At 51.4% G+C, this 25,966-nt stretch overlaps 1 protein-coding gene across 1 annotated transcript; it reads left to right on the top strand.

Moving 5' to 3' along the window:
* The first annotated feature begins 3,244 nt into the window (after window positions 1-3,244).
* Window positions 3,245-25,966, top strand: LOC142821258 (Fc receptor-like protein 5). Its single transcript, XM_089774213.1, has 8 exons — window positions 3,245-3,254; window positions 7,913-8,206; window positions 20,137-20,442; window positions 20,881-21,171; window positions 22,805-23,131; window positions 23,654-23,755; window positions 24,510-24,631; window positions 25,745-25,966. Exons 1-8 carry the CDS (start codon window positions 3,245-3,247, stop codon window positions 25,964-25,966), a joined length of 1,674 nt encoding a protein of 557 aa, XP_089630339.1.

Below are 25,966 nucleotides of genomic sequence, written 5' to 3' on the forward strand. Positions count from 1 at the left end.
TCTGTGCTTGAAACTGCACAATTCAGTTCACATTGGTGTAGGATTTCCTTTCAGTTCTCTGCAGCATCGTCTGTACCACTTATTAGAAGTTTATATTTCAGTGTTTGCTCTGAATGTGTAAACACCCACACATGTGGAGAGACGCATGATCAGGTGTGAACTACGAGTTTGACATGAGAGGGGTAATTTCCTGCCCAGTGAAAGAAGGCCCCTCAATGTCAGACAAAGAATTCTGAAACCAGAGAAAAGAAAACACTTTGTTGATTCCTCCCCCTTAACCAATGAACTGCAGAAAAGCATGTGAATGTGTCACCTTCTCTTCACCTCTGGGGGTAAGGGAATAAAAATAATGAGATAATTAACCATGCCCAGGTACCACTAGACATCTGTCTTGAAATGGACCGTGGCTTCCTGAAATCTTTCTTTTTTCATGTTTTCCATCTTCTTTGGAAATAACGCCCCAACCAAAGTCAGTTCTGTCTCCTCAAACACACCGTACTCACTTGAGATTTGCAGCTCTAGCTGCATCCAGGACTTCCTGAGGTTTTTGATCATACTCCGCTTCTACTGAGCCCCAGATGATGGTGTCACCCACGGACGTGTCTGCCCCATTAAGACGTGGTGCTCTCCTGGTTCTCAACCTCTGCCTGAGGGAAAGCCTAAGAGACTGTGTTTTGCAAAAAGGGGGTTAAATGGGCATAATCTTGAGCTCTCTCCACTTAATTTCAGTTGCCAAACTCCTGAGGCGTACTTAGATCTTGGGCATTTGCAAACTGAGCTGAGATCTCTTCCCTGGGTGGTGGTTTCACATGTTCTCTTTTGAGAGCCGTGGGGAGGTCTCCTGGGGCTCAGGAGAGGTGTGTCTGGCTGCTGCTTTCTCCGTGTTGAGAAGGGAGCTCACCCCTTCCATTGGATCCTCACCACTTTGCCTGACTTGCCTTGCTCCATCCTCGCAGGCTCAGCCTGGAATGTATCACAGAGAGCAAATGGCACTTTCCCCAGGGATAGACACTGGTTTATCCAAATTGTATGGTCACCCGGCAAACAGCCCAGCACTTGAAACAGGGGGTGATGTTCCCAAGTGAGAGCCTCAGAGAGCTCCAAGTGATCTTCTAGGAAGAGCACCTGCTCTCCTGATTGAGTTTCTCACATGTAGCCATGAATGGGAGCCAACACACGGGTATTATTAAAGCTGATGCTAGTTACCAATGCCCCAGCCCCTGTGTTTGTTCCACAATAACCCCGTCCCTGTGTTTGCCTGGGTCACCTTTAAGTTTTACTTTCGCTTTCTCCTCATCTTGCTCAGAGAGAATGAGAACCTGAGCTCCTGGACCGTGTCAGCGGGAAAAATGTTCCAGTCCCTGCACATGCCATGTCCAGTCCCAATCCTCAGGCGTGCTCGACCCCAGTGTGTCTGTGAGAAACCTCTCAGCCGGACTTGTCTGTCACTTGGAGCACTTGCTTTCTATATTTCAGATCCGCAGTATTGAGCAAAGTGTTTGTTTTCCTCTTATTTGTGACAGAATTTCCGAAAGGGAATGCACCATTTGGGCCCACTTTCCACACTTGGTTTCACAGACAGTTTTAATTTTCATGGGAAGTGGTATCCTCTTGGATTGGATCTATTTATTGTAGTGTGACGTAGTGGGGGTACCTGGCTGGTTTCTATGCTGCTGGCTCTGGGGTAACCCCCACTGGCTGCCGTGGGTACCATGACCCAGCAAAACAGGATGAGTCACTATGCAAACGAGTATGGCCAGACACCCCCCATGGAGAGGAACAAAGGAAGGTGGAAGGATGCCCTGGCTGGGGGGCAGGGCTGGAAGAGGGTGAGTTAGTTGGTGTCTGGGAGCATGGAGGAGACAGCCTAGGGAAGGGGCTGGAGTTTAGGGGCCCAGTCTCCCCCATCTCAAGGGGGCCTGAGGCATCCTAGCCCAGCTCTGTGACCAGCTTACATCTGTGCTGTGCTGTATCCTGGAGAGGCAATAAACTTCCTCTATTCCACCGGCTGGTGCAGTCTGTTTGTGCCATTTCGGGGTGCAGGAGACGGGGGACCCCCAACGCGCCATGACAGTAGCTACATTCATTGGTACATAGCACGTGGAAAACCCCTTCTGGTAAATCCAGCTCTTTGGTTTGTGCTGTCACTGTGTCTGCTGACCTGCATGTCTGGGGAGCATGTTCTGAAGTGAAATCTCCTTCTCGAAGCCATTTGTCTCTTCACACATTGTTAATACTGCACACGGATCTGTGTCTGACTAGAGGCTCTGTCTGCTCACAAAAGGTGTTCTTCAATCTGTGCTTTATTGCTCCATGATGCCATCAGATGTTCACAGGCCTTTAGGAAATGGCATCTCTCAAGGGCTCATTCCTTTTTGACTTACCATTTTCTTCAAATTTAGTCAATATCTGACTTCCTGCTTTCACTTTCATCACACTTAAAATTGTTGTAAATGTCCAAAGCTTTCTGCTCCCTGTGCCCAGGAGTGATAAATTCAATTCAAATTCATGGAAGATTTGTTTTCTCAGTTCTCTGCAGCATTGTCTGACCGCATCAGACTTGATGGAGGTTGCATTTTGACCTTTTTTTTTGTGGTCAGGTCATTTGTGCTTACACAGTATATACACAAGTATGATGGATGGGAGCGGTACTACCCTATTCTAGACATCTTAGACATTTCATTAATTATATTGCCTGCAAAGGCTTAAACCAAGAGACAGGGAATATCCAGGGATCCAGGAGAGACAATGGCAAGAGAGTGAGAGATTTGAATAGAAAACCATGTTCCTCCTGCTTTAGTTTTTGTGTGAATTCAGAGCAAGAGCTGGGTAAGAGATAAACCAAGCCAGGATTTTTCTGTGATATCCATTCCTAAGGAAAGAGTAAACCTTGAAATTACGGATGTGAGTAGAATAGGGAATGTTCAGTTAGACACAACCATTTTGTTTTTATTTTATTTTGTGGTATGATTCAGCTGCTCTGTGCTGAACCCATGTGACCCCTGACACTAACTGAATCCTAGATAAGCAATATCTGTGTCTTTTTTTAGTTTCTATGTAACACATAGCAACCAAGTGTGCTTTACTAAGTCTGCCTTCTTTGTTTTGTTAATAAAATCATCTTTTAAGGACTATGATGAGAGGAGTAATGGAACATCTTAATAAGAAATGTCTTGGTACAAAAACTCCCTAAACACGAATGTACATACCGACCAAGGTTCAGGACCAGGTCGAAATTGACAGCATGGAGGATAGTAAGTGAGCCCCCCTTTCATAAGGTAAGGTGAGGTAACTAGGCAACAGAGGGTGGTAACCTGGTACATAAAGAAATGATGTAAGTTGTTTGTACCTGTCTATAAAAGGACACTGCAGAGGGTGCTCTCCGGCCGACCTTGGGGAGGCGCACTAGGCGCCTGAACGGCAGGTGTCATTGCCTAAACTTACAGAGTGCACAGTAGCTTAACTTTGACTAACTGCTGTTAATATCTGTTATACGGCAATAGGCCTGCCTGGTGTTGGTACCTTGTCAACGCAGGCCATAGTGCCCAGTGGTGTAACATTGTACTGATCTCTGTTACCAACTGGTAGAGCTTCGCATTTGACAATAAACCTGCTCAATTGATTTCAAACCTGGCCTGCATCTGTTGTTTCCGGGGCCTCTCAGAGATTTCCTGTGTTGACCCAAGTGCACGGGGTCTAACACTCCAGATAAAGGGAGCACCGATTGTTACGCACGCAGCCGAAAGTTTATCACCGACGGAGTAGAGGTCCTGTCAGGAGCGCGCCAGGACGACCCTGACCAGACAACGCTGACACTGACAGTCCAGACCACCGAAGGTACCGAGGTACGAAAACACTGAAGGTACAACAGTCCCTTCCAGTTCTATACTCTTATGAGCTTAAGAAACTCAATGGAGGTTTTAACACAAGAAACTAGAGAGCCTCTGTCGTGATCTGCTGGGCACAGCTACCCTGGGTTCTCCACCCCAGCATCCAGGGCACATCTCTGAACTCCCCTGTTCCCTTAGAAGGGAGCATCTCTACATTTTATCTTCCACAAACACATTGAATTAGCCTCTGTTGCAGCTCGTGGTTTCTTCTGGATTTTGGAGCTGGCAGTGGGTGGCTCCTTCTTCCTCATCAAAACCCTCATCTTCCTTGTATCCCTCTGCTGCTCCTGGACCCAGGAGGCTCTAGTTCTATGAAAGGGCCGCATTCTTTGCATGGGATTCTGCACCCCCTTGGCTAGAAACACCCTCTCAGCCCTTTCCCCCCCCCCCCCGACCTCCCCCATCCAGCCCTTTCCCAGCCAGGTGTCATCTCCTGCTGGGCATGGCCCAGCCTCCAGCTCCTATTCCCCAGAGCAGGGTCAGTTCCATCCCTCAGGGTTAGGATTTGGGGACTGGAAACCCTCCCCGACCCCGTCACTCACTGTCTGTGCCAAAGTTCCCTGCAGAGCTTCCCAATTTTATTTGTAAACACACGGCAGGGCCCCAGCTGGATCTGGGCCTGGCTGAAGAGCTGTTGCCAATGCCCTGCTGGGGTCAGTGTGTTGCATCTCTTGCAGTCGACAGGGCCTGGCGTAAGCTAGAGTAATTCAGCTGTGGTCCCTTTACCCCAGCTGCATCCCTGGCCCACGCCCAGATCTGTCAGTCACTAGGGGCTGCTGTTTCAGCTCCTCCCCCTGTACCAGCAGTGGAAAATCGGCAGCTGTCCCCCACGCACCCTGCGCAGCGAGCACCGAATTCGGTCACGCCGCCGAGCAGAGCGGTGACCACACCTGAGGCTGTGACTTCCTCTGCCTGCATCACAGGCGAGGGTCCCATCCCCCTGCACCCAGATGGGGCCAGTAGCTCAGCTGAGAACCCAGCTCCCAGCCCAGAGCGACCAGTTCAGCATGGTGCTGCCTCTGCTCCTGCCTCTGCTGGGTGAGTGCCCCCCTCAAACCCCATCCCCTCTTTGTGTCTGTGTGGAGACTCCCCTTCTCTGTCCACATCTCTCTTTCTCCTGCTCCCTCAGCCCCTCCCCAGAGCTCTCACCCCCTCTCTGCTCTTCTTCTCCAGCCTCGCTCCAGAGTCTCCCCAGGCCGGTGACCCCCGCAGGTAACGACATCTCCTGGCCTTGCTGAGATGCTTGTGGTGGGTGGGAGGACTCAGTCAGTGGGGGTGGGGATCCCCTGCCTCTCACAGGGGGTGTTTGAAATTGCAGGGAAGGGGGATTCCCAAGTGCTCCCGTGTCATTCCCTGGGTGGGTCCAGCTGCCTATTCACAGGCATCTCCCATGGAATTTGCAGCTCCAGCTCCAGTCCAGAGCCACATTTGTGGGGGGAGAAGAGCAGCCCCCGATGATGGCTGCTTGGGGCATCTCTTTGGTGGGTCCCAGGCCATAGGGTAGAAGCTGCCCCCAGCCCCATGGGCCGTACCCAGCTCCTCACTGGCAGTCCCAGCAGAAAGTCAAGGGCTGGGTGGACCATGGAGACTGAGCTCCCACCTCCACATGACACTGAATGCCCCTGGGCAGGGCCTGTCAGTGTGGGGCTGTGTGTGTTTGGGGAGGGGGGTCTCTCTGCCCCAGCTCTGGGATCCCACAGAGGGCTCAGGGCCAGGGGCACAGACCCAGCACCACCAACCAGGACACTAAAAGTAGGTTTTGCAAAGACCCCAAAGGAGAGGTGGAAAGTGGAAAATCTCCCCCTCTCCTTCCCTACATTTGGCCAACACTCCTTACTTCAATGCTTTCTAGCTACTGCTAGGGCTCTGGGGTTGAAGCACTGGCAGAAACCGCCCTGCCGCTTTTTCCTGTTTCTCCTGGAGTGTGGGGATCAGGATCTGTACTGGTGGATGAAGGACCCTTCCAACCTGTACTCATCCCTCACCTGGATGGAGAGAGGGCAGCCTGTGGATACTGAGACACATGAGGGAAACTGCCCACTCAGCTCTGCTCCTGACACCCCTTGTCTCTGCTGGGATGGGTCAATTATGTCCTGCTTGCTCCTCGGCACAATCCCCTTCCCAGCTCCTCTGTTCCCGGGAGGGGAGAGCAGCAGCTTGGAGGACAGGGTAGTAACATTGGCAGTTGCAGCCTGTGGAGTGCAGGGGTGAAGATGCCGAGACTGGGGGAAGGAATTTGCCCAGCTGTGCAGAAGGCAGGTCCATATTCTTGGAGAGACTCTAGGAGCTGACCCTGTTCAGTGTCGCAAAGGGAAGTTTTGGGGTAACTGAATCCTTGCCCAGAAATTCCATCACGGGGAACAGGCACGTGACTCTGGAAGGTTCTGCAGGTGGCCAGAGAGGGATTCAACATGTACTGGTTCCTGGGAGTGGGAGCTGCACAAATTCTGGTTGGGAATGAACTTTGGGTTTTCATCACTGGGGTAGAGAGATAATGGGACAGGAGAGAGAGAGAGAGAGAGAGAATCAGGCCATGGTTTATTTGTTGTGGGGCACTTCCCAGCGTGGGGGTAGGTGCCAAGCGGAGAGATGTGTCTGGTTTACGTTTATTTCTCCAGGGCTGATCTCCTCTCACTTCTCATTTTCTCCTTGCATCCTGGCCTCCCCCACTCCACTGACCCCCTTGTTTCTATTCTAGCTCCCCTGCCACCTCCTACCCTCTGGGTGAGAAACAGCAACATGGTGTATCTCCCTGGGGAGCTGGTTACACTCGTGTGCTCCCCTCCTCGCCGTGAGTGGGCCGGGGGATACAGATTCTCCTTCCAAAAAGAGCAGCAGGGCCCCAGAGCACACCTCAGAGATACTAAAGCGTCCTGTCTGGAGTTCCCAGCTGAGAAGGGAAGGGCTGGATCCTTCACCTGTAAGTATGGGAGACTGGAATCCAAGAGAGTGATCTTCTCTAGGAGCAGCAGCCCCGTCTCCATCACAGTGACAGGTGAGCCTGTTTCCTGCTGTTTGATGGGTGGGTCACTGGGAATCTCAGGCCCATCCCAACACGTCATCATTACCCCCTGGCTGTGGCCAGAGCCCCTCCTTGTATCTCAAACACTCCATAGTGCAGTGTTTCTTAAATTATGTTCTGCGGCACACTGGTGGAGAACAGCAGAGTTCAAAATGGCTGCCCTTAAAGGGGCAGACCTTTTTTCTCAATAACATCCCCCCAACCTTTTTTTTGCTCCACAAAAAAGCCATGATGTTCCTCATAAGAAAAATTGTTGTTTGGTATTCCTCAGTCTTAAAAAGTTTAAGAAACACTGCCATAGTGGGCTTGTGTCAGGGTGTCATCTCATCCTCAGAGACTGGGCACTGCTGCAGGGAAGCTCACAGCACTGGACTCAGAGCTGGGCACTGTCAGTCAGACCCTCAATGAACATTGAGCCCTGCAGCTTCCTGGATTTTCCATTATTATTAGTGTCAGTAAAGGGATTGGTCACTGTCCTGTTACCCATCCCACTGCTGGCACCAATACCCAGTGGGTAAATAGGTGAGATCCCAGCAGGGGTTAAAGGTCTGGAGCTTCCTTATAGTCTCTGGGCCAGGTCCCAGCTGGAGTGTGGGAAGCTGCCCTGGGGCACCCAGAGCTCTGTGGCATATGGCTGCCTCCTTCCCTTAGTGCTGGGTATCCTGGTCTGTGCCTGCTGGGTGCAGCTCCCTGACACCCCCAGCCTCAGCTGCACAAACCCCCACTGCAGCTAATGCAGGCTGAGCTGCTCTGGAGGAGAGCTGCCCCGTCAGGTACCCAGCAGCGGAAACTGGTCCCACTGAGTTCCTGGCAGGGAGATCTCTTCTGCTCAGGGTTTTCCTGGCCGGATGGGGATGTGGGTTGGGCACAGAGCTGAGGCTGGCTGTTGTCTGTGTCCAGGATCCCTCTCTGTTCTGTCCTTCCCTGGCTCTCCCTCTGCCTCTGTGTCACCAGCTGCCCATGCAGTAACTGTCCCTCCCCATCCTCTTCTCTTTTCCAGCTCCCCAGCTCACTGTGTCCCCTCCGCAGCCTGTCTACATCACTGGGGAAGCCGTGACCCTGACGTGCTCAGCAGCCAGGGCACCTGCCATTTCTGGGTTCCGGTTCTTCAGGGATGGCCGGGAAATCTGCTCCAAGAAACTCCCCTCCCCTCAGGACAGTTACAACCATCCCCTGCAGCTGTCGGGTCTGTCTGGGTCACAGGCCGGAGTGTACAGCTGTGAATTCTGGAAGACACTGTCTGGGCGAGAGCTCCTGTCAGAGACAAGCAGCCCCATCAACATCACAGTGACAGGTGAGTCCCCCTTTCTCCTGCTGTTTGCTGGCCCCAGGGCAGGGTATCTTCCCATGATGCCCAGGGTGAGATGTTGAGCTCAGCACAGGGCCACCCGGGTCAGTGTGAGCCCCCTGGAATAGCACTTCCTGGTAGGTTTAGGGGGAGTCGTTGATGCTACTTTGGGGTTCAGGGGCTCCCAGTCCAGAGCAATATTGGAAAGTCTGGTCCAACCATGGCCACTGGTGCAGGGTGCTCACTGCACTGCCATCCCCGTGGTCAGGGTGCCAGTTCTAAGCCCCCATCCCAGCAGATTCCTTCATTATTACTGCCAGGAGATGGATCAGTTTGTGGCCTCTTACCCACTCCTGCATCAGCACCAATAGATCAGGGCGCCCTACTGCCCAAGTGCACTGGACTGAGGTGTTAAAGCCCAGTGATGAAGGATCCCTTGGACAGGACTGTTCCCATAGCTGTGATTGGTTCATACTGACAGCTGAGGCACAGCCCAGCCATCCCTGGCCCCTGCTGTGCACTGGCTAATCCAGTTGACCCAGCTGATCTCAGAGGGAAGCTCTGGGTTCCCCTGGGTAATATGTGGATCAAGGTTGGCAAAGACCAAGTATGATTTTAATGGAGAGTATGGGAATAAAATCATACACAAGCACACTTTATTTACGGGCACATTCCTGCAAAATGTGAAGGTTCTTCAAAAGGAAAAATGTGACCAATATTCAATGTTTTTATTCTATGAGGGGGAGAAGGCAAAATAACCCTCACAAAGCAATAAATGTAAGGATATGAGACTGAGGCTGAACAAATCCCTGTTGCCATGGAAGCCAAATTAGAATTACTTAAAGTCAATTAAGACACCTGTGATTAGTTAAGAAACTGGTAGAACTTAGTTGAGGCAATTCGTTAATTAAGGTAGCTGAAGGCAATCTAGAACCTGCGAGAGCAGGGTAATACAGAAAGGCTACGTCTAGACTGGCAAGATTTAGCGCAAATACTCTAAACACAAGAATTTTTGCGTTAGAGTATTTATGCAAGAGAGTGTCTATACCGGCATGTGCCTTTGCGCAAAAGCATCCGTGCCAGTGTAGACGCTCTCTTGCACAAGAAAGTTCCAATGGCCATTTTAGCCATCGGGCTTTCTTGCTCAAGAAATTGATGTTACCTGTATACACTGGCCTCTTGCGCAAGAACACTTGCACAAGAGGACTTATCCCTGAGCGGGAGCGTCAAAGTATTTGCGCAAGAAGCCCTGATTTCATACAGTAGAACGTCAGTGTTCTTGCACAAATACTCGCGGCCAGTGTAGACAGGCGGCAAGATTTTCCGCAAAAGCAGCTGCTTTTGTGCAAAATTATGCCAATGTAGACACAGTGTATCGTTGGAATGCGTACCCTTCAGGGACCACCTAGAACTGGTTAAAAGCCTCCCCTTTAGTCAGTTTGGTGGTGTGCCTGGACTGGTGGGCAGGAGATGCAGAGCTGGAGAACAGGAACTGTAGGGACACTGTCAGGTCTAGGAGGGAACCCCCTTCAGATCCAGATGCAAGGGGTGGGAAGAACCCTGCCTGGGGAATGGACCCTTCCAGCCCCAAAAGTCTGAGGGAGGAAAACCCCTTTTGGAAGGAAAGAGACAGAGATGAGGGATCCAGTCTGTGGCCTCCAGGCCTCAGGAAGCCACTAGAGGCTGGGGAATTTTTTCACTCTCTTTCCCCCTTGCTAAGAAGCAGAGGGGCTGGATCAGACTGTGGCCTGCTCCTGAAGTAGCGGGGTCAGACTGAGCTGTGGTGAGCCAGTGAGGGGAGCTATTCAGACAGCGAGTTGCTGTTTTCCTCACACAGGGAGCTCAGCGTCCCACTGCCCTGACTGCAGGACCCACTGTGTGAACTTAGAAGCTTTGTGAGAATTCGTACATCCCAGGGGCCCACATTGTGCCTGAAGGGGCAATTCCCATCCCTACCCCGGCCCTTGCTCATTTCTGGGGAGAGCTCCCCAGGGTCTTGAGTGGAAACAAGAGTCTCTGGAGAGAGCCCAGGTCGGCTCTGAGTACTTGGAATTCTGGGCACCATATTCACGTTGTCCTCTATGCTGTCCTTGCTGACCCCTCCCCTTTGCTGCTCCCCACAGATCCCCCTCCCCAGCCAGAGCTGAGTGTGGATCCCCCGTCTGGAGCGGTGAGTGAAGGGCTCCCCCTGCTCCTCACCTGCGCGGCCCCAGGGGACACCGGCGAGAGGAGGTTTCATTTCTACAAGGACGGAGTTGAGTTTGTCCCCAGGGATGCAGGGTCTGAGATCAGCACCATGGAGCCCGGCTCCCGCTCTGTGAAGGGCTCTGTGCTCAGCATCCCACGGGCCAGTCCCAGTGACAGCGGGGAATTCACCTGCGGGTACGAGGACAACGTGAGTGGGAGGTGGGTCCCGTCCCTCCAGAGCCAGGCTGTGAACGTCACCGTGAATGTCCCCAGGACAGGTGAGATAACCGTAATACCTTCATTGTGGTGTGTCTGTAGCTCTCATGGGCTCTGCAGGGAAAGGGAGGTTGGATCAGGTGGCAGATGCCACATGGAAATAACATCAAAGTGGAGACTGAAATCTCCAAAATCCGTGCCACACACACACACACACACACACACACACACACACACACACACACACGTGCCCTTTCTAACTATGATCCTTTTTTGATGGTTCACATGTCCGAGGGTTTTACCCTTCCTGTGCCCAATTGTAGAGATGGCAAACAGAGGCAAGGAGAGGGAATGTGCCGCAGGGGACCTGCAGCATAGCAAGGAATTGAACCCCCATTACCCATGCTAAAAGTCAGGCCCATAACCAGAGGATCTTCCCTCCCCTTTTTGACATGAGGAGCAGGATGCTACAGAGAGATCATGCCATGGGCAGCTGTTAAGGGTTGTCACAGGATAGTTGTTGCCAGGGCAGATTCCTGCGGGGGTTCCAGACTTATAACATGGTGGTCTGGCTATTCCCAATTGTCCTTCACTGCCTTTTAGTTTGTCTCTTTTGTTAACAGACCCTTACAAAGCCCACGACATTCTGCTGACAACAGGTGGGGTCCTGCTCCCTGCTGGAGCCCTGGCTGCTCTGATCTGCTACTGCCGTAGGAAGAAAAGAGGTGGGTGAAAGGTGGCTCAGACTATGATCTCCTATTTACCTCCATGACGTGATCTAGCCAATAACTGTTCTGTCACGAGCAGTGTAAATAGTTTTAAAGCACCAACAGCCACAAACTACCTTACCACTAAGTGGCCACGGAAACCAGATCTCAGTGTGCCTGGCCTGGGATGCAGTTAGCACTGATCAACCTTTGACACAGGCCTAATCGGACAGGAAAGAGGGGAAAACCTGCAACCCCCTTGAGCCAAGAGAATTGATGGCACCTTCCTTCACTTCCCATTCACTCCCCAAGTCCATCCCTTACATGCTGCTTGAAAGACAGAAAATAATTTCTCACTTCCTGATTTTATGTCGAATTGGGAAGGGCCAGGCATTGCCACAGCATCTGAGCATCCCCACAAGCAATGGGCTCCATGTCATAGCTAGAGAGTGAGGTGTGAGACCACAACATTAACAGGACTGAGGTGGCCAGTTCCCCTGGGATCCAAGCTCACACGGGAAGTGGGGGCAGAGCAGAGAATCTGAGTTTCCCCTTGTCCCAAGGAAGAATTCTGGTCTCTGGGCCCAACTTCTTCTCGAGTTCTTTGGGTGAGTTGTTGGGGTTGTGAGCACAGGACTGGGTCATGGTTATGCTATAACACTGAGGTGAGAGATGAGCACCAGGGGCATTGGCTGTGGTTACGGTTAAGGTTAAGGGAGGAGTAAAATATTTGTTTATCTATTTTCACCCATTGCTCTGGTAGGAGCCGCAGACTCACACACGTACTGAAATCAACAGACACAACACTGAGTTTGGCGTCTGCTTTCTCAGGGTCACACACTGGTGGAGTCATTCCCTCTTGCTGCTCCCCACTTCAAGTCTGGTCTCCTCTGATTCCATTTTAGTTCCAAAGTCTCTGACAAGCCCCGAGGAATCTGCGCCCAAAGAACACGCCAGGAACACGAGTCCCGGTCGTCACAGTAAGCGACCCAAAGCCAAAGGCGTTGGAGTGGAGCAGGCAGAACAGGTAACGGGACTGGATTTAGAGAGTCAAACCCCCAGCACAGCCCGACTGCCTTGAAACTTCATGGCCAGAATCTTGTGCCCAGTCCTGAGATGCAGCTTCCTGTCTGGATGGGGCAGGCAGAGAACAGCCCCACAGGGAAGCTGTCCGGGGTTTGTTCAGGCAGGAGGAAGCGCTGAGATTTGGTCACCCCTTCCCCATCACTCCAAACTGCCATGGACTCAGAAACAGGACAGGGCCGAGACAGCAAGTCTCCTAGCCTGTCCCATTGTGTACAGATAGGATTAATTAAAACTTCCCTGGACACTGAGAACAGCCGGTCACCGTCCTGTCTGTAACATTGTCTCGGAAGGGTTGTTCTGTCCTCAGCTGTCTCATCTCCTGACTCAACAGGCCCCATTTGTGCACCTGGCACATGGGTCATATTGTACAAACATCTGATCAGTTCGGTTGCTTTCCTCTGGGCTCTGTACAGTTTGTCCCCATCTTTCTTCAAGTGCAATGCCCAGACCTGGAGAGGAGGCTCCACCTGAGCCCTCACCAGTGTCAACTTGAGAGGGAGAATTCACTCGGCTGCCTCACATACAACACTCCCATTCATGGCGCCCAGAACAGATGTGAGACTTTTTCTTAGCCGCATCATTCTCTTGACCCAAAGGCCATTTTCCGCAGTGCTCCTGACACACTGGTAATACTCAGTTTTTACAGCTGCCTTTAATTTTTTCATTCCTACATGAAGGAATTCCACCCCACTGATTTCAGGGCAATTCCGCTCTTTTTAAAGATCATTTTCATTCTATCCTCCAATGTCCTTGTAACCCCCGATTTCATAGAGATCCTTCCTAGTGCATCATTCAAGCACTGAGTGCACCTCAGTGCTCCTCAGTCCCCCTCACTGTTTCTCTGTCCTCCCCCACCAGGACTCAGAAATCACCTACGCGCACATCGAGTTCTCGGCCTCGGACGCTTGCACAAGCCCGTGGAAGAACAGAGCCCAGCCTGCTGCAGAGGCGCATGTGCTGTACAGCGAGGTGGTGACAAAGCCCACCCGGAAGGCAGCCAGATAAGGAAGGAGACACTGTCTGCATCTCCCTGCGTCTCTTCCCCCTCCCGCGGGCACCGATATCCTTAACCCTTCACACCCCAACCCCTTGTGAGCCATGTGGCAAGGGCAAGCCCACGTCACTGCTGTCAGAATATGGAGTGGTCATGTCAGGGATCATGTGAAATCCACTGACCCCGGTGCTGACTGTCCCTGTGTGCTGTGTGTATGGGGTGTGCAGACAGACTTGTGTGTGTGCTGGGGATGTGCTGTGGGTGCAACTGATACACAAGATGGCCCCAGAAAAGGCAATGTGGATGGACCAGTGTGTGTGCAATGGAAGAGAAGTAAAACTGACCAGGGTTTGATGCTGGCCCGTCTGATCCCTGCTCTTACTCTGGATGCAGGGATTAGCTAAGAACTAACAAGCTCACGGCTGGAGACTAAACCAGGGCACCTGGGGCTGGTTTGCTCTGTAGAGGTGTTAAACTTATAAAAAGGTCTTTAGTGTTTAAACTGTGTGAGATGCTTGTTTATTTGAGTCTCCATTACTGCTAATGGCCACACCCCATGTTACAAGGTGATATTCAATTGTTTGCTCTGAAACTCTAAACACCCACACACTATGGAGAGAGCATGATGAAGTGGGAAATACGACTTTGACACAAGAGGGGACATTTCCTGCCCAGTGTAAGAAGGCCCCAGGCATCAGACAAACAATTGCACAACATCAGAGAACACACTTTATTGCTTGCTCCACACCCCTCTTGACCCATGAACTGGACACAAGCATGTGAACTTGTCACCTCTCCTTGCCCCTGGGGGGAAGTGATTCCCACATGTAGCCAGGGCTAAAACTGGTGTCACCTCCTTTGACACTACAATAAACGAGATTGGTATTGGTGGGTTTTTTAAGGCTGATGCTAGTTACCAATGCCCCACCCCCACCACTGCTGTGTGTGTTCCACAGTAACCACGTCTCTGTGTTTGCCCAGGGCCCCTTTAGGTTTTACTTTTGCTTTCTCCTCATCTCACTCAGGGAGAATGTGAACCTGAGCTCCTGGGGCCGGTGTCAGTGGGAGAAACGTTCCAGCCCCTGCCACAGGCCAGATCCAGTCCCACTTCTCAGGTCTGCTCAATCCCAGTGTGTCTGTGAGACACCCCTCAGCAGATTGTCTGTCACTGACAGCACTTGTATTACTCGTGTTTGGGATCCACAGCATTGTGCAAAGTGATCATTTCCCCTTATTTATACTAGAATTTCCCAGAGGAAATACAGAGTTTGGGCCCACGTGCTAAGCCACAACTTCCACAGAACTGTCTGCACTTGGTCTCACAGGCAGTGTTAGTTTTCACAAGAAGTGGTACCCCCTTGGATGGGATCTATTCTAGCTACATTCACTGGTACGTAGCACACGGAAAACCCCTTCTGGGGAATCCAACTTTTTGGCTTGTGCTGTGACGGTGTCTGCTGCCCTGCGTGTCTGAGGAGCATGTTCTGCAGTGAAATCTGCTTCTCAAAGCCATTTCTCTTTTCACCCATCGTGTTTAATAGCACACAAGAGTCTTTCTTTGACCACAGGCTTCATCTGCTCACCAAAAGTCACAGCTTTACTGAGTTTCCTGCATTCTGTGCTATATTGCTCCATGATGTGATGTTTTTTTGTTTGTTTGTTTGGTTGGTTGGTTTTTTTTGCACACCTGTAGAAATTTGTCTCTCTCAAAGGGCTCCTTTTTTTTTTACTTCCTATTTTCTTCAGGTTAGTCAGTTTTTGACTTCATTCTTTCCCTTTCCTCACATGTAAAATTGTTATAAAGGTCCAAATCTTTTTGCCCCTAGGACATTTTGTCTCTTTTGTCCCTATGACTGCTACAGTCAAATGAAATTTGTGGGGGATTTTTTTCCTGTTCTCTACAGCATTGTCTGACAGTGGCATTTTTGGGGTTTTCCCTTTTCTTAATGTGTTCAGGCTATTTGTGCTCACAAACTACATGCACAAGTGTGATGGTTGGGAGCAGTACTACCTTTTCTAGACCTCCTAGGCATTCAGTTAATTAAATTGCCTGTAAAGTGTTAAATCAAGAGATTGAGGGGGGGGGGACATACAGGAAGTTTTGGCAGGGAGCTAGGAGAGACAATGGAAAGAGAGTGAGAGATTCGAATAGAAAATTGTGCTCTTCTTGCTTTAGTTTTTTATGTGAGTTCAGAGCAGGAGCTGGGGGAGTGATGGAGTAAACCAGCATTTTTTTTAGCAACATACACTCCTAAGGAAAGATGAATCCTTGGAACAACAGATGTGACTAGAACAGGGAATGTTCAGTTAGACACAACCATGTTATTTTTGTATTTTGTGGTGTGGTTCCACTCCTCTGTGCTTAGCCCATGTCCCTCCCCACTAACTCAAACTGAATTTCAGGGAAACAATTATATGTGTTTTTTTTTAGTTGTCCTGTGACATCTAACTCCCAATGAGGCTTTACCAAATCTGTCTTCTTCATTTTATTAATAAAATCACCTTTTTAAGACTATGATCTGATTCCTGTGGCCTGGGAGGCAGGAGTTTCTTTGTGCACGTGTCCCAGACTGAAGGTCAGCTCTTAACAAACTACACTTTGCTTTCAAGCTTTCTCCCAAGCGTTCATTTCTGGCTCTGAAGGGGTTTTGCATTTGGGTGGAGACAGCGTAGCACCCAAAGTCAGGGAATCTGTGGCCTTGACGTGTTTTTTTAAACACAAGCCTATAGTGGCAGGGTATTTTCGGGTCTCTTGCAGGCCCGAACTTCTGCACTCAAAATGCCAGAGCGGGGAGCAGCCTGGACAACAAGCCTTTGCTCTTTTCTGTTTGCAGCTTCCTTTTTGCTTACAGACACAGGAGTTAATATCACAGTGATGTCAGTTCCTTTCATGTCACCATCTCTGGGTTCGTTAAACTACAAACAAGCACATAGAACAGAGGTTTTAACACAAGACACTAGAGAGCATCTGTAGTGATCTGCTGGACACAGCTAGCCTGGGTTTTCCACCGCAGCATCCAGGGCACATCTCTGAACTCCTTTATTCCCTTAGGTGGGAGCAACTCTACATTATAATCTTCCACAAACACATTCAATTACCCTCTCTGTGAAGATCGTGGCTTCTTGTAGGTCTTGGCGCTGGCAGTGGGTGGCTTCCTCGTCAATGGCTTCATCTTCCTCATTGCCCACTGCTGCTTTAGATCCAGGGAACTGTCTAGTTTGATGAAGGGGCCCTTCATTCTGTGCCTGGGATTCTCCCCACAAGGTGACCCCTTTGGACTGCACCACTGGACTCAGCCTGGAGGGGGAGACCGAGGGCTGAGAAACATCCACAGGGTCTGAAGGGGCTTTAGGCACCACAAATATTTCAAAATGTAGGACAATGTAGCACTTTAAAGACTAACAAGATGGTTTATTAGATGATGAGCTTTCGTGGGCCAGACCCACTTCCTATTTGATCTGAGGAAGTGGGTCTGGCCCACGAAAGCTCATCATCTAATAAACCATCTTGTTAGTCTTTAAAGTGCTACATTGTCCTGCATTTTGCTTCAACTACCCCAGACTAACACGGCTACATTTCTATCACTATTCTACAAATATTTCAGTGAGCAACTAAAATGCAGCCGTGTCCTGGGACAGTTAGTAATTTTGCCGCTGTAGATGGAGCCTTCGAGGTGGGTCACATCCAGGCCTCTTCCTTGTGGGTAAAAGCAAAAAGGCCAGAACAATAAATTCAAATCAACATAATTCTCCATCCCTCCCTGGGCTCTTCCTCCTCCCCTCGGCTCGGTAGGGTCGTCATGAGGCTTCTGTGCAGACCAATGGCTCCAAGGCCTTTCTCCCAAACTCAGCAGCGCTTCTCCTCTGTCTGCTAGGGGATCCCATCCACCATTCCTAGGGGCAGACTGGGGAGCCAAAACCCACACCCTGTGGTGGGAAGCTAAGATCTACTCTCTCAGGTGCATCAGAGCTGCCTCCAGGGCACCTTCTTACTTTGGCTTTTCTCCCAGTCCTTTCCCCTGCCTCTTCCTGGGCTGTCTACTCAGTCTCCTCTCCAGACCTCCCCTCCAGTGACCACAGAGACAGACAGGAGAGCTTCTCCCTTCAGTCCCCGACCCATCTAGGCAGCCTCCCTTTCTGCTCACCCCACAGCCCTTCCCAGCCAGACTCCATCTCCAGCTGGGCCTGGCCCAGCCTCTAGCGCCTGTTTCTCAGAGCAGGGTCAGTCCCATCACATGGGGTCAGGGTATGGGGACTGGAAACCCGCCCGAGCCCCTCTCTGTCTGTGGCAAAGTTCCCTGCAGCCCAGCAGAACTTCCCCATGTTATTTTTAAACATGCTGCAGGGGCCCAGCTGGACCTGGTTGGAGACTTATCACAAGCCACCATCACTATATTGCACCTCCGCTGTCAATGGGACCAGATCCCCACCTGGCGTAAGCTAGAGTATCTCAGCTGAGCTTCCTTTACCCCAGCTGCATCCTTGGCCCACCTGCAGAGCTGTCAGCCACCAGGGACTGCTGGTTTAGCTCCTCCCCCCAGTATCAGCAGTGGAAAATTGGCTGCTGTCCCCCACACGCCCTGCGTAGCGAGCACCAAATTCAGTCACGCCACCGAGCTGAGCGGTGACCACACCTGAGGCTGTGACTTCCCCTGCCTGCATCAGAGGCGAGGGCCCCATCCCCCTGTGCCCAGATGGGTCAAGTAGCTGAGCTGAGCGCCTGTCTCCCAGCCCAGAGAGACCAGCTCAGCATGGTGCTGACTCTGCTGGGTAAGTGCCCCCCCTCCATCCCGAGCCCCTCTGTGTGTCTGGAGACTCCCCCTTCACTTCCCCACTTCCCACCCCATCCCTGTCCCAGAGCTCTCACCCCCACTTTTCTCTTCTCTTGCAGCCTTTCTCCAGATTCTTCCTAAGCTGGTGTCCACCACAGGTAACAACATCCTCTCTGCTTATGGTACTGTCACTGGTCTCTGGGAGAGGGACTAGCCCCCCACAACACAGCAAAGGGTTTGCAATTTCAAATAGGGAGGGTCCCCGGGTACCCCAACATCATTTCCACGGGGATCAGGCTGTCCCATTCACAGACAGCTCCTGGGAGCCTACCCAGCTCCCGTTCCAAGGGCTCATCTCCTTCCCCCTTCTCCTCATTCTACCCTGGACTCTCCCTGTGCCCTGTTTCCTCTGCCTCTCTTCCAGCTCTCCTGCCGGCTCCTACGCTCTCTCCGTTCCCCAGCTACGCAGTGTATTTCCCAGGCGAGCGGGTCACCCTCACGTGCACCACTCCTTCGTATATGCAGTTTTCACGATACAGATTCTTTTATCAAAAAGGGCCCCAGGGACCCAGCACAGTCCTCAGCCCAAATACAGGGCCCTGGCTGAAGCTCACAGCTGGGAAGGGAAGTGCTGGGTCCTACACCTGTGCATACTCGAGATGGGGATCCTATCGTGAGTTCTTCTCAGAGAACAGCAGCTCCGTCTCCATCACCATGGCAGGTGAGCCCCTATTTTTCCTGCTGTTTGGTGGGATGGTTCCTGGGAAGCTGGAACACACCCCAATGCCTCAGCTTCCCCCCTGGTTCTGGTCACAGCCACTCCAGGTGCCTCGGGCGCTTCAGAAGCTGATCTGCAAAGATGGGGCACTGCCGAGGTTCCTCTTTGATTGCTGTCAGGAGGGCGATTGAATTGTATTGTGACCCAACCCCCTGCCAGCACAAATTCACCAGGATTCCTACCCCCTTCCATGGGTATGTGGGAGTCTTGGTGCAGGGGGCGGGGGGAGTTAGTACCCCAAGGAGACTTGCCTCTACAGGGCAAGTTTCATAAGGCACAAATACTCCTATCACAGCTGAGGCAGAGACCTCCTGTCCCTCACCCTGGCTGTGCCCTGGGCAGCCCAGCCCAGCCAGGGGATCCCACACAACGAGACCCTGCCCCATACTGGGTAACATGTGGGTACAGGGCAGGGTCAGGGATCAGTGAGGTCCAGTGGGTAGGGAGTGTCCCAGGGAGAAGTCTCTTCCCCCCGCCCCCCATCTCATAATGCTTAGATATATTTGACCTGGTAACATCCACTTCTCCCACCTCTCACCCCCAATGACTTCCAGAGTCCCCTGCAGAGTGGAACCCACCCTGCGTATTTCATGCTGAGACCTGTTTCCCAGCCACTTCTTTGGTCCTGTCCTTGTCCCTGGGCACCCCGGTTACCACCCCATGGAGCCTCATCCCCTCCCTTGCTGGGCTGCCCTGGTGTCACAATGCTGCAGGATTCCAATGGGACAAGCCCTGCAGCTCCTGTTGCCTCGCTCGGGGCCAGGGTTGGGCTCATGCCCATCAGTTGGGGTCAGGGTGTGGGGACAGGAACCTCCCCCCCCTCAGCCCCATCAGTTACCTTGTGTCCCAAGCTCCCTCGGGTGGTTGGTTTCAATCAGACCCAAGAGCCCAGCTGGACTCTGAGTTTTTGGTATGAGGAAGCAACATCCCCAGCTGCACAACCTCCCTTCCCCAGCCCTGCAGGAGCTGCCCTGTTAGGTACCCAGCAGGGGAGGCTGGTCCACTGGGTTCCCAGCAGGGAGATCTCAGCTGCTCAGTGTCTGCATAGCCCCATGGGGACGTGGTTCCTGGGCATGGCTGGGATCTGTGTCCAGGATCCCTCCCTCCTCTGCCCTTTAATGGATCTTCCTCTGACTCTGTGTCATATGCCTTTCATGTGGGAATGGCCTTCTCCCCAACCCCCATGTCTTTTCCAGCCCCCCTCCCGGCTCCCCAGCTCACCGTGTCCCCCCAGCAACCCATCTACGTCATGGGAGAAACTGTGACCTTGACTTGCTCAGCTTCTGGGGCTCCCACTGTGTCCGGGATCCGTTTTTTCAAGGACATGCAGGAAATCCGCTCCACAGAACCCCCCTCAGCTTGGCACAGTTACACCCTCTCGCTCACACCTCCAGGGGTGTCTGGGTCGCAGGCCGGAGCGTACAGCTGTGCTTACTGGAAGGCAGAGCGTGGGCGAGAGATCCCATCGGAGAGGAGCCGACCCATCTTCATCGCAGTGACAGGTGAGTCCCCGATCCCTGCTCTGTGCTGACGTGTGGCAGGATATCGGCTCAGCTCTGGACAGGGCCCCAAGTGAATCACTTTCCACTCCCCTCATTGGTCAGGGTCATTCCCTGGGCCTCTTATTTCTCTAGTCAATTCTCAGGGGGGAGGCTGCTAATTTCTGCATCAGAGGCTCCTAGCTATGAAATTTTCCAATTATGGGGAGCTCAGAGCTAAGTGCAGCTTCCCTCATGCCCGTAATGTCAGAGCACTAGATGGACTCCGGGCCATGTCCTGCCCCCCGGGCCTGGGATCCAAGAAGGGAAGAGCAGCCGCTCTGGCTGGCTGGGGGAGCTGCCCGGGGAATGGCAATCTGCGTGAAGCTCTTTCTGTTTGTCAGGGACTCTTCTCATCTGTCTCCTGCCCCCCTTTCAGCTGGGTCCCCATCTCTCTTCCAGCCCCTCCTCCAGCCCCTTCACTCTCGCTGGATCCCTTGCACCCCATCTATAGCCGAGGGGAGCCTGTCACCCTCAGGTGCTCGGCTCCCCAGGCAGAGCAGCTGGCAGAATTCAGATTCTTCAATCAGAGAGGGGAGCAGGTCTCCAGTGGGGTCTCCAGTCCGGGCACCTGGCTGCTCAGCACGACAGATGCAGCAGACACACAAGTGTACTCCTGTCTGTACCGGAGAGTGGAGCGCGGGCGAGAGATCCCGTCGGAAATGAGCCCTCCGGTCCCAGTGTCAGTGACAGGTGAGACCTTATTTCCATGGGGGATGAGGGAGACATGAGGGGCTTCACTGGGACTGGCCCTTCTCCATCCCACCTAGCTACAGCTGCAACCCCAGGCTATGATCCGTGTTCCTTCCCGGACGCAAACATCAAATCATCACCTTAAAAAAGTGATTTTTGTTACAACCACTTGATACACTTGATAAGGCAGACTTGGTTGCTGAGTGCTCCAGAGCAGCTAAGTAAAGCAAATTAAAACACAAAGAAAGTTTCTGGGAACAACTCTTAGGGTATGTCTACACTAGCTCATTAATTTGAGCTAGGTAGGCAAATGAGGGCAACCGAAGTTGCAAATGAAGCCCAGGATTTAAATATCCCGGGCTTCATTTGCATGTTCACGGGTGCTGCCATTTTTAAATCCCCCCTTAGTCCGAACTAACTGCCCGTGGCTAGACGCGGCAGTTAAACGTTAATTCGAACTAACTCGTTAGTTTGAATTAACTGTTACTCCTTATTCCACAAGGACTAACAGTTAATTCGAACTAAGGAGTTAGTTCAAATTAACGTTTAACTGCCATGTCTAGCCGCAGTTAGTTCGGACTAAGGGGGATTTAAAAATGGCGGCGCCCGGGAACATGCAAATGAAGCCTGGGATATTTAGATCCCGGGCTTCATTTGCAACTCCGGTTGCCCTCATTTGCCTACCTAGCTCGAACTAACGAGCTAGTGTAGACATACCCTTAGATGTTGAGTGGGGGATGGGAGGCATAGATTCGCACAGAGCAGTTCAAACCAAACCACGAAAATAAAGAAAAATACCCTGATCATGACTAGCTATCCTTTTTTCCCTTTATTGACTCGTGATCCCTTCTAGGTTCAGTCCACTTCCATGCCTCAAATTCCTTGGAAGCATGGTAGTCCTGCCTGGGTTTAAATAATTTTTTATCTTTCAACTCCTGGTTTAACTTGCCCACACAAATCAAACAGGCAAGTATATTAAACAAATCAAATTTCAGCACCCATTGGTTCTTCTGGTGTCCTGCCAACACCCTTGCTAGCTATCTCAGATTAATCTCTGAGGGTATGTCTACACTACCACCCTAGTTCGAACTAGGGTGGTTAATGTAGTCATACGAACTTGCAAATGAAGCCCAGGATTTGAATTTCCCGGGCTTCATTGGCATGTTGCCGGGCACCGCCATTTTTAAATGTCCGCTAGTGCGGACTCCGTGCCCGCGGCTACACGCGGCATGAACTAGATAGTTTGGATTAGGCTTCCTATTCCGAACTATCTGTATGCCTCGTGGAACATTCAACATGACTGCCTAATACTACCCCCGCCCCACCCGGAGCACTAGGGTCCCAACAGAACCACACAGTTCCCAGGTGCTCTAAGCCCCAACATGAGGTGCGTGGTATGGAGGGGTCACGTTCTGCTGGCTCTGGCCATATTCCAAACCCACCTTCCAGCCCCACACTGGATCTGAAGGGAGCCACCTCTCCCCTCATCTGGTCTCTAATTTCCATGGGAAGCTGCTCAGGATCCCCTCAAAAATAAGACTCTGGTCGCTTGGAAGACACTGAATTTTGGGAACCAGCAGCTCTTTCCCCTCGCTTTGTTATGCAGACCCCTCCCTATTTCTGCTCCCCACAGATCCCCCTCCCCAGCCGGTGCTGAGCATGGATCCTCCGTCGGGAGCCGTGAGCGAAGGGCTCCCCCTGAGCCTCACCTGTGCAGTCACCAGGGCTGCCCTTGAGCGGAGGTTTCATTTCTACAAGGATGGAACCAAGATTGTCCCTGGGGACCTGGAGTCTGAGATCAGCACCTCAGAGCCCAGCACCAGCTCTGTGAACGTCTCTGTGCTCAGCATCTGGGCTGGTCCCGACATCTCTGGGGAATTCGCCTGTGGGTACGAGGAGAATGTGAATGGGAGGTGGCTCCTGTCCCCCAGGAGCCAGGCTGTGACCATCACTGTGACAGGTGAGAATTCCCTGGTTTCTTAATCCAGCGCCCTGTGCTGCTCCCATGGGAGGGGAACCGTCCCTGGCTGCTGTCCTGGGAAAGGGAGGTTGGATGAGGTGACAGATGCCACATGGAGACTGAAAACAAAGCGGAGATGAAAGTTCCCATCCTCCCTCCTCCCCAATGTCCTCTCTGTCTAATATTTCAATGGGACCAACCATCCTGCCATGTGAGCTCCAGCCCTCGGTGCCCATTTTAGAGGTGGGGAAGGGAGGCAAAGAGAGGATACATCCTACAGGGGGCCTGAGGTGCAGCAGGGAGTTGAGTCCCCATGGCCAGTGACCAAGGCCTGCCCCATAACCATGGAACCCACCCGCTTTGGAGTGATGAGAAGGCTGGTACAGACAAAACATGCTGGAGACACAGTCACAGGAAATGTTTCACAAGGGTAGATTCCTGCACAGATCCCAGACCTTGTCCCAGGTCTGACTGCCTGGTCTCATGGCTCTGCCCCCTTTCCTTTGTCTCCTGCATGCACAGCCTCACACCATACCCGTGATACTCTGCTGACAACTGCTGGTGTCTTGCTTGTGGCCGGAGGTCTGGCTGCTCTGATCTGCTGTTGCAGGAGGAAGAAAAAAGGTGAGTGGGAGGGCAAAGGGGCTGTGAACTTTCTTCCACTCCCTCGATATGGTCTAGCCAAAAACTATTGTGTAGAGAACAGTGTCATTTTTTAAAAGAATTGGCCAAGGCAAAGCACCATTCCATTGGGTGGGGATGCAAACCAGATCTAAACAATGAACAGAAAAAGAGGCATTTACCCTTGAGTAAGAAGACAAGATATGCAGACAAAAGAGAAAGCTGCAAATATATTCCTTGATTTTCAAATGTACATTGGCAAATGTTTGGCTTTTATTAACTGCTGGTGTCAAATAACCCCAAAGTATTTCCTCTGGCATGTTCCTGTATAAACATGTAGCATGGTAGGAAATGACACAATGGAATCACAGCGTAGTGGCTCTTCTGGCTGTTGCTGGTCGCTAATTTGCCTCCTGAAACATTGCGGCCTGCACATCAGTGGATAAGGCAATAGCAGTAGGGTTAGAGGTGAGCACCATGTCCATTGGCTGTGGTTACTGTTAAGAGTAAGTTTATGGTGAAGTAACTTAAAATACTCAGACGTCTTCATGGCTCTGGCTGCGGAAAATACACAATGAAACACTTATGGAGAAATTGTTGGATTTATGTTTGTCCTGTGCCAAGGGAAAAGCCCCAGAATCACCCACGAACTGAAACCAGTGGGGACAAAGCTGAGTTTCACTTCTTTCTCTAGGCGGCGTATTATATCTCAGTATTTCCTCACAGTATCTCCCCACTCCCCCTGGTTCTGTTTCAGTTCCAAAACCTCTGAAAAGCACCGAGGAGTCTGAGGCAGAAGAACTCACCAGAAACCTGGATCCTAGTTGTGATAATAAGGAAGCAAAAGCCAGGGGTGCTGGAGAACAGCAGATGGAGCAGGTAACATGAATGGTTTTATAGGCTCAGCCTCAAACCCCATCACAGACCAACCCCCTTGCAATTGAAAGGCCTGGATCCTTTGCCCAGCAATGAGCTACGTCTGCCTCTCTGGGTGTGGGTCAGCCAGAGAGCAGCCACAAAGAGCTGCTGCACAGGGTCTGCTCCTGAAGAAGGAAGGGCTGGGAATTCATCATCCCGTTCCCCCAAACATCCACGGAATCATAGAAATGTAGGACTGGAACACACCCCAAAAAAGTCATGTAGTCTGGCCCCCAATACCAAGGTTAGATTCCTTAACCCTAGACCATCCCATGGGTGTTTGTCAGATTGTTCTTAAAAACCTCCAGTGACCAAGATTCCACAACATCCCCAGGCTCCTATTCCAGAGAGTAACTAGCGCTAGAGTTGGAACACTTCCCTTAATCGCTAACCTAAATCTCCCTGGCCTCACATTACACCCCATACGTCTTGTTTTTCCTTCAGCGGAGCTAGAGAAGAATTGATCGATGTCCCCTTTATAACGTCATTACAGAAGATGGTCATAATGTCCCCCTCAGTTTTCTCATCTCCAGACTAAACATGCCCTATGTATTCATCCCTTCTCCAGAAGTCAGATTTTGTGAATATCTCTTTGTTTTGTTGCTCTCCTCTCTCCCCTCTCCAGTTCCTCCACATACATGTTGCCTAAACTGGGACACGGTGCTCCAGATGAAAACTCACCAGAGCTGAGTTTTACACCTCCTGAGTTTTACATACCACATCCCTGCTCACGCATCCCACAATGAGATTAGTTTTTTTCATAGCAGAATAATGCTTAGACTCAGGGGCATTTGTGCTCCACTAGAACTCCTTGTGTACAGCTTGGCTGTTATGCTGGCTAGACCCCTTTTGTATTGCTGCCTTGGATTTTTACATCTAGGTGGAGAACTTCACACTTCCCTGAAATTTATCTTACTTATTTTGAGACAATTCTGATTGTTTCAGCTCACTTAGATCTTGTCGTTCAATGTCTTTGCAACCATTGGCTTTATAGTCATATCTCCACACCGTCATTCAAGTATGCAGTGACCGGTCATGCTTCCTCCTGACCATGTATTTTTCTTTCTCTCCTAGGACTCAGAAATCACCTATGCAGTCATAGCACCTGCAGCCTTGAAGGCCCACACAACCCAGTCCAAAACCAAATCCAAGCCTGATGAAGAGGAGCACGTGCTGTACAGTGAGGTGGCGACAAAACACAATAGAAGGCAACTAAATAAAGAGGGGAAACCTTCTCTTTGTCTTTCCTTGTATTTCTGCGTCTCCTCCCCCTCCTCCAGGCATCTGCATCCTTAA

Source organism: Pelodiscus sinensis, chromosome 30 (genome assembly GCF_052426305.1).
Source record: "Pelodiscus sinensis isolate ZL-2025 chromosome 30, ASM5242630v1, whole genome shotgun sequence".
NCBI lineage: Eukaryota > Metazoa > Chordata > Testudines > Trionychidae > Pelodiscus > Pelodiscus sinensis.

What these genes read in the sequence shown, in the direction of transcription:
- LOC142821258 (XM_089774213.1), top strand. An exon ending in CATCAACATCACAGTGACAG is followed by an intron (nt 8,207 to 20,136) that starts GTGAGTCCCCCT and finishes TGTCTTTTCCAG; the next exon opens with CCCCCCTCCCGGCTCCCCAG. An exon ending in TGTGACCATCACTGTGACAG is followed by an intron (nt 23,132 to 23,653) that starts GTGAGAATTCCC and finishes CTGCATGCACAG; the next exon opens with CCTCACACCATACCCGTGAT.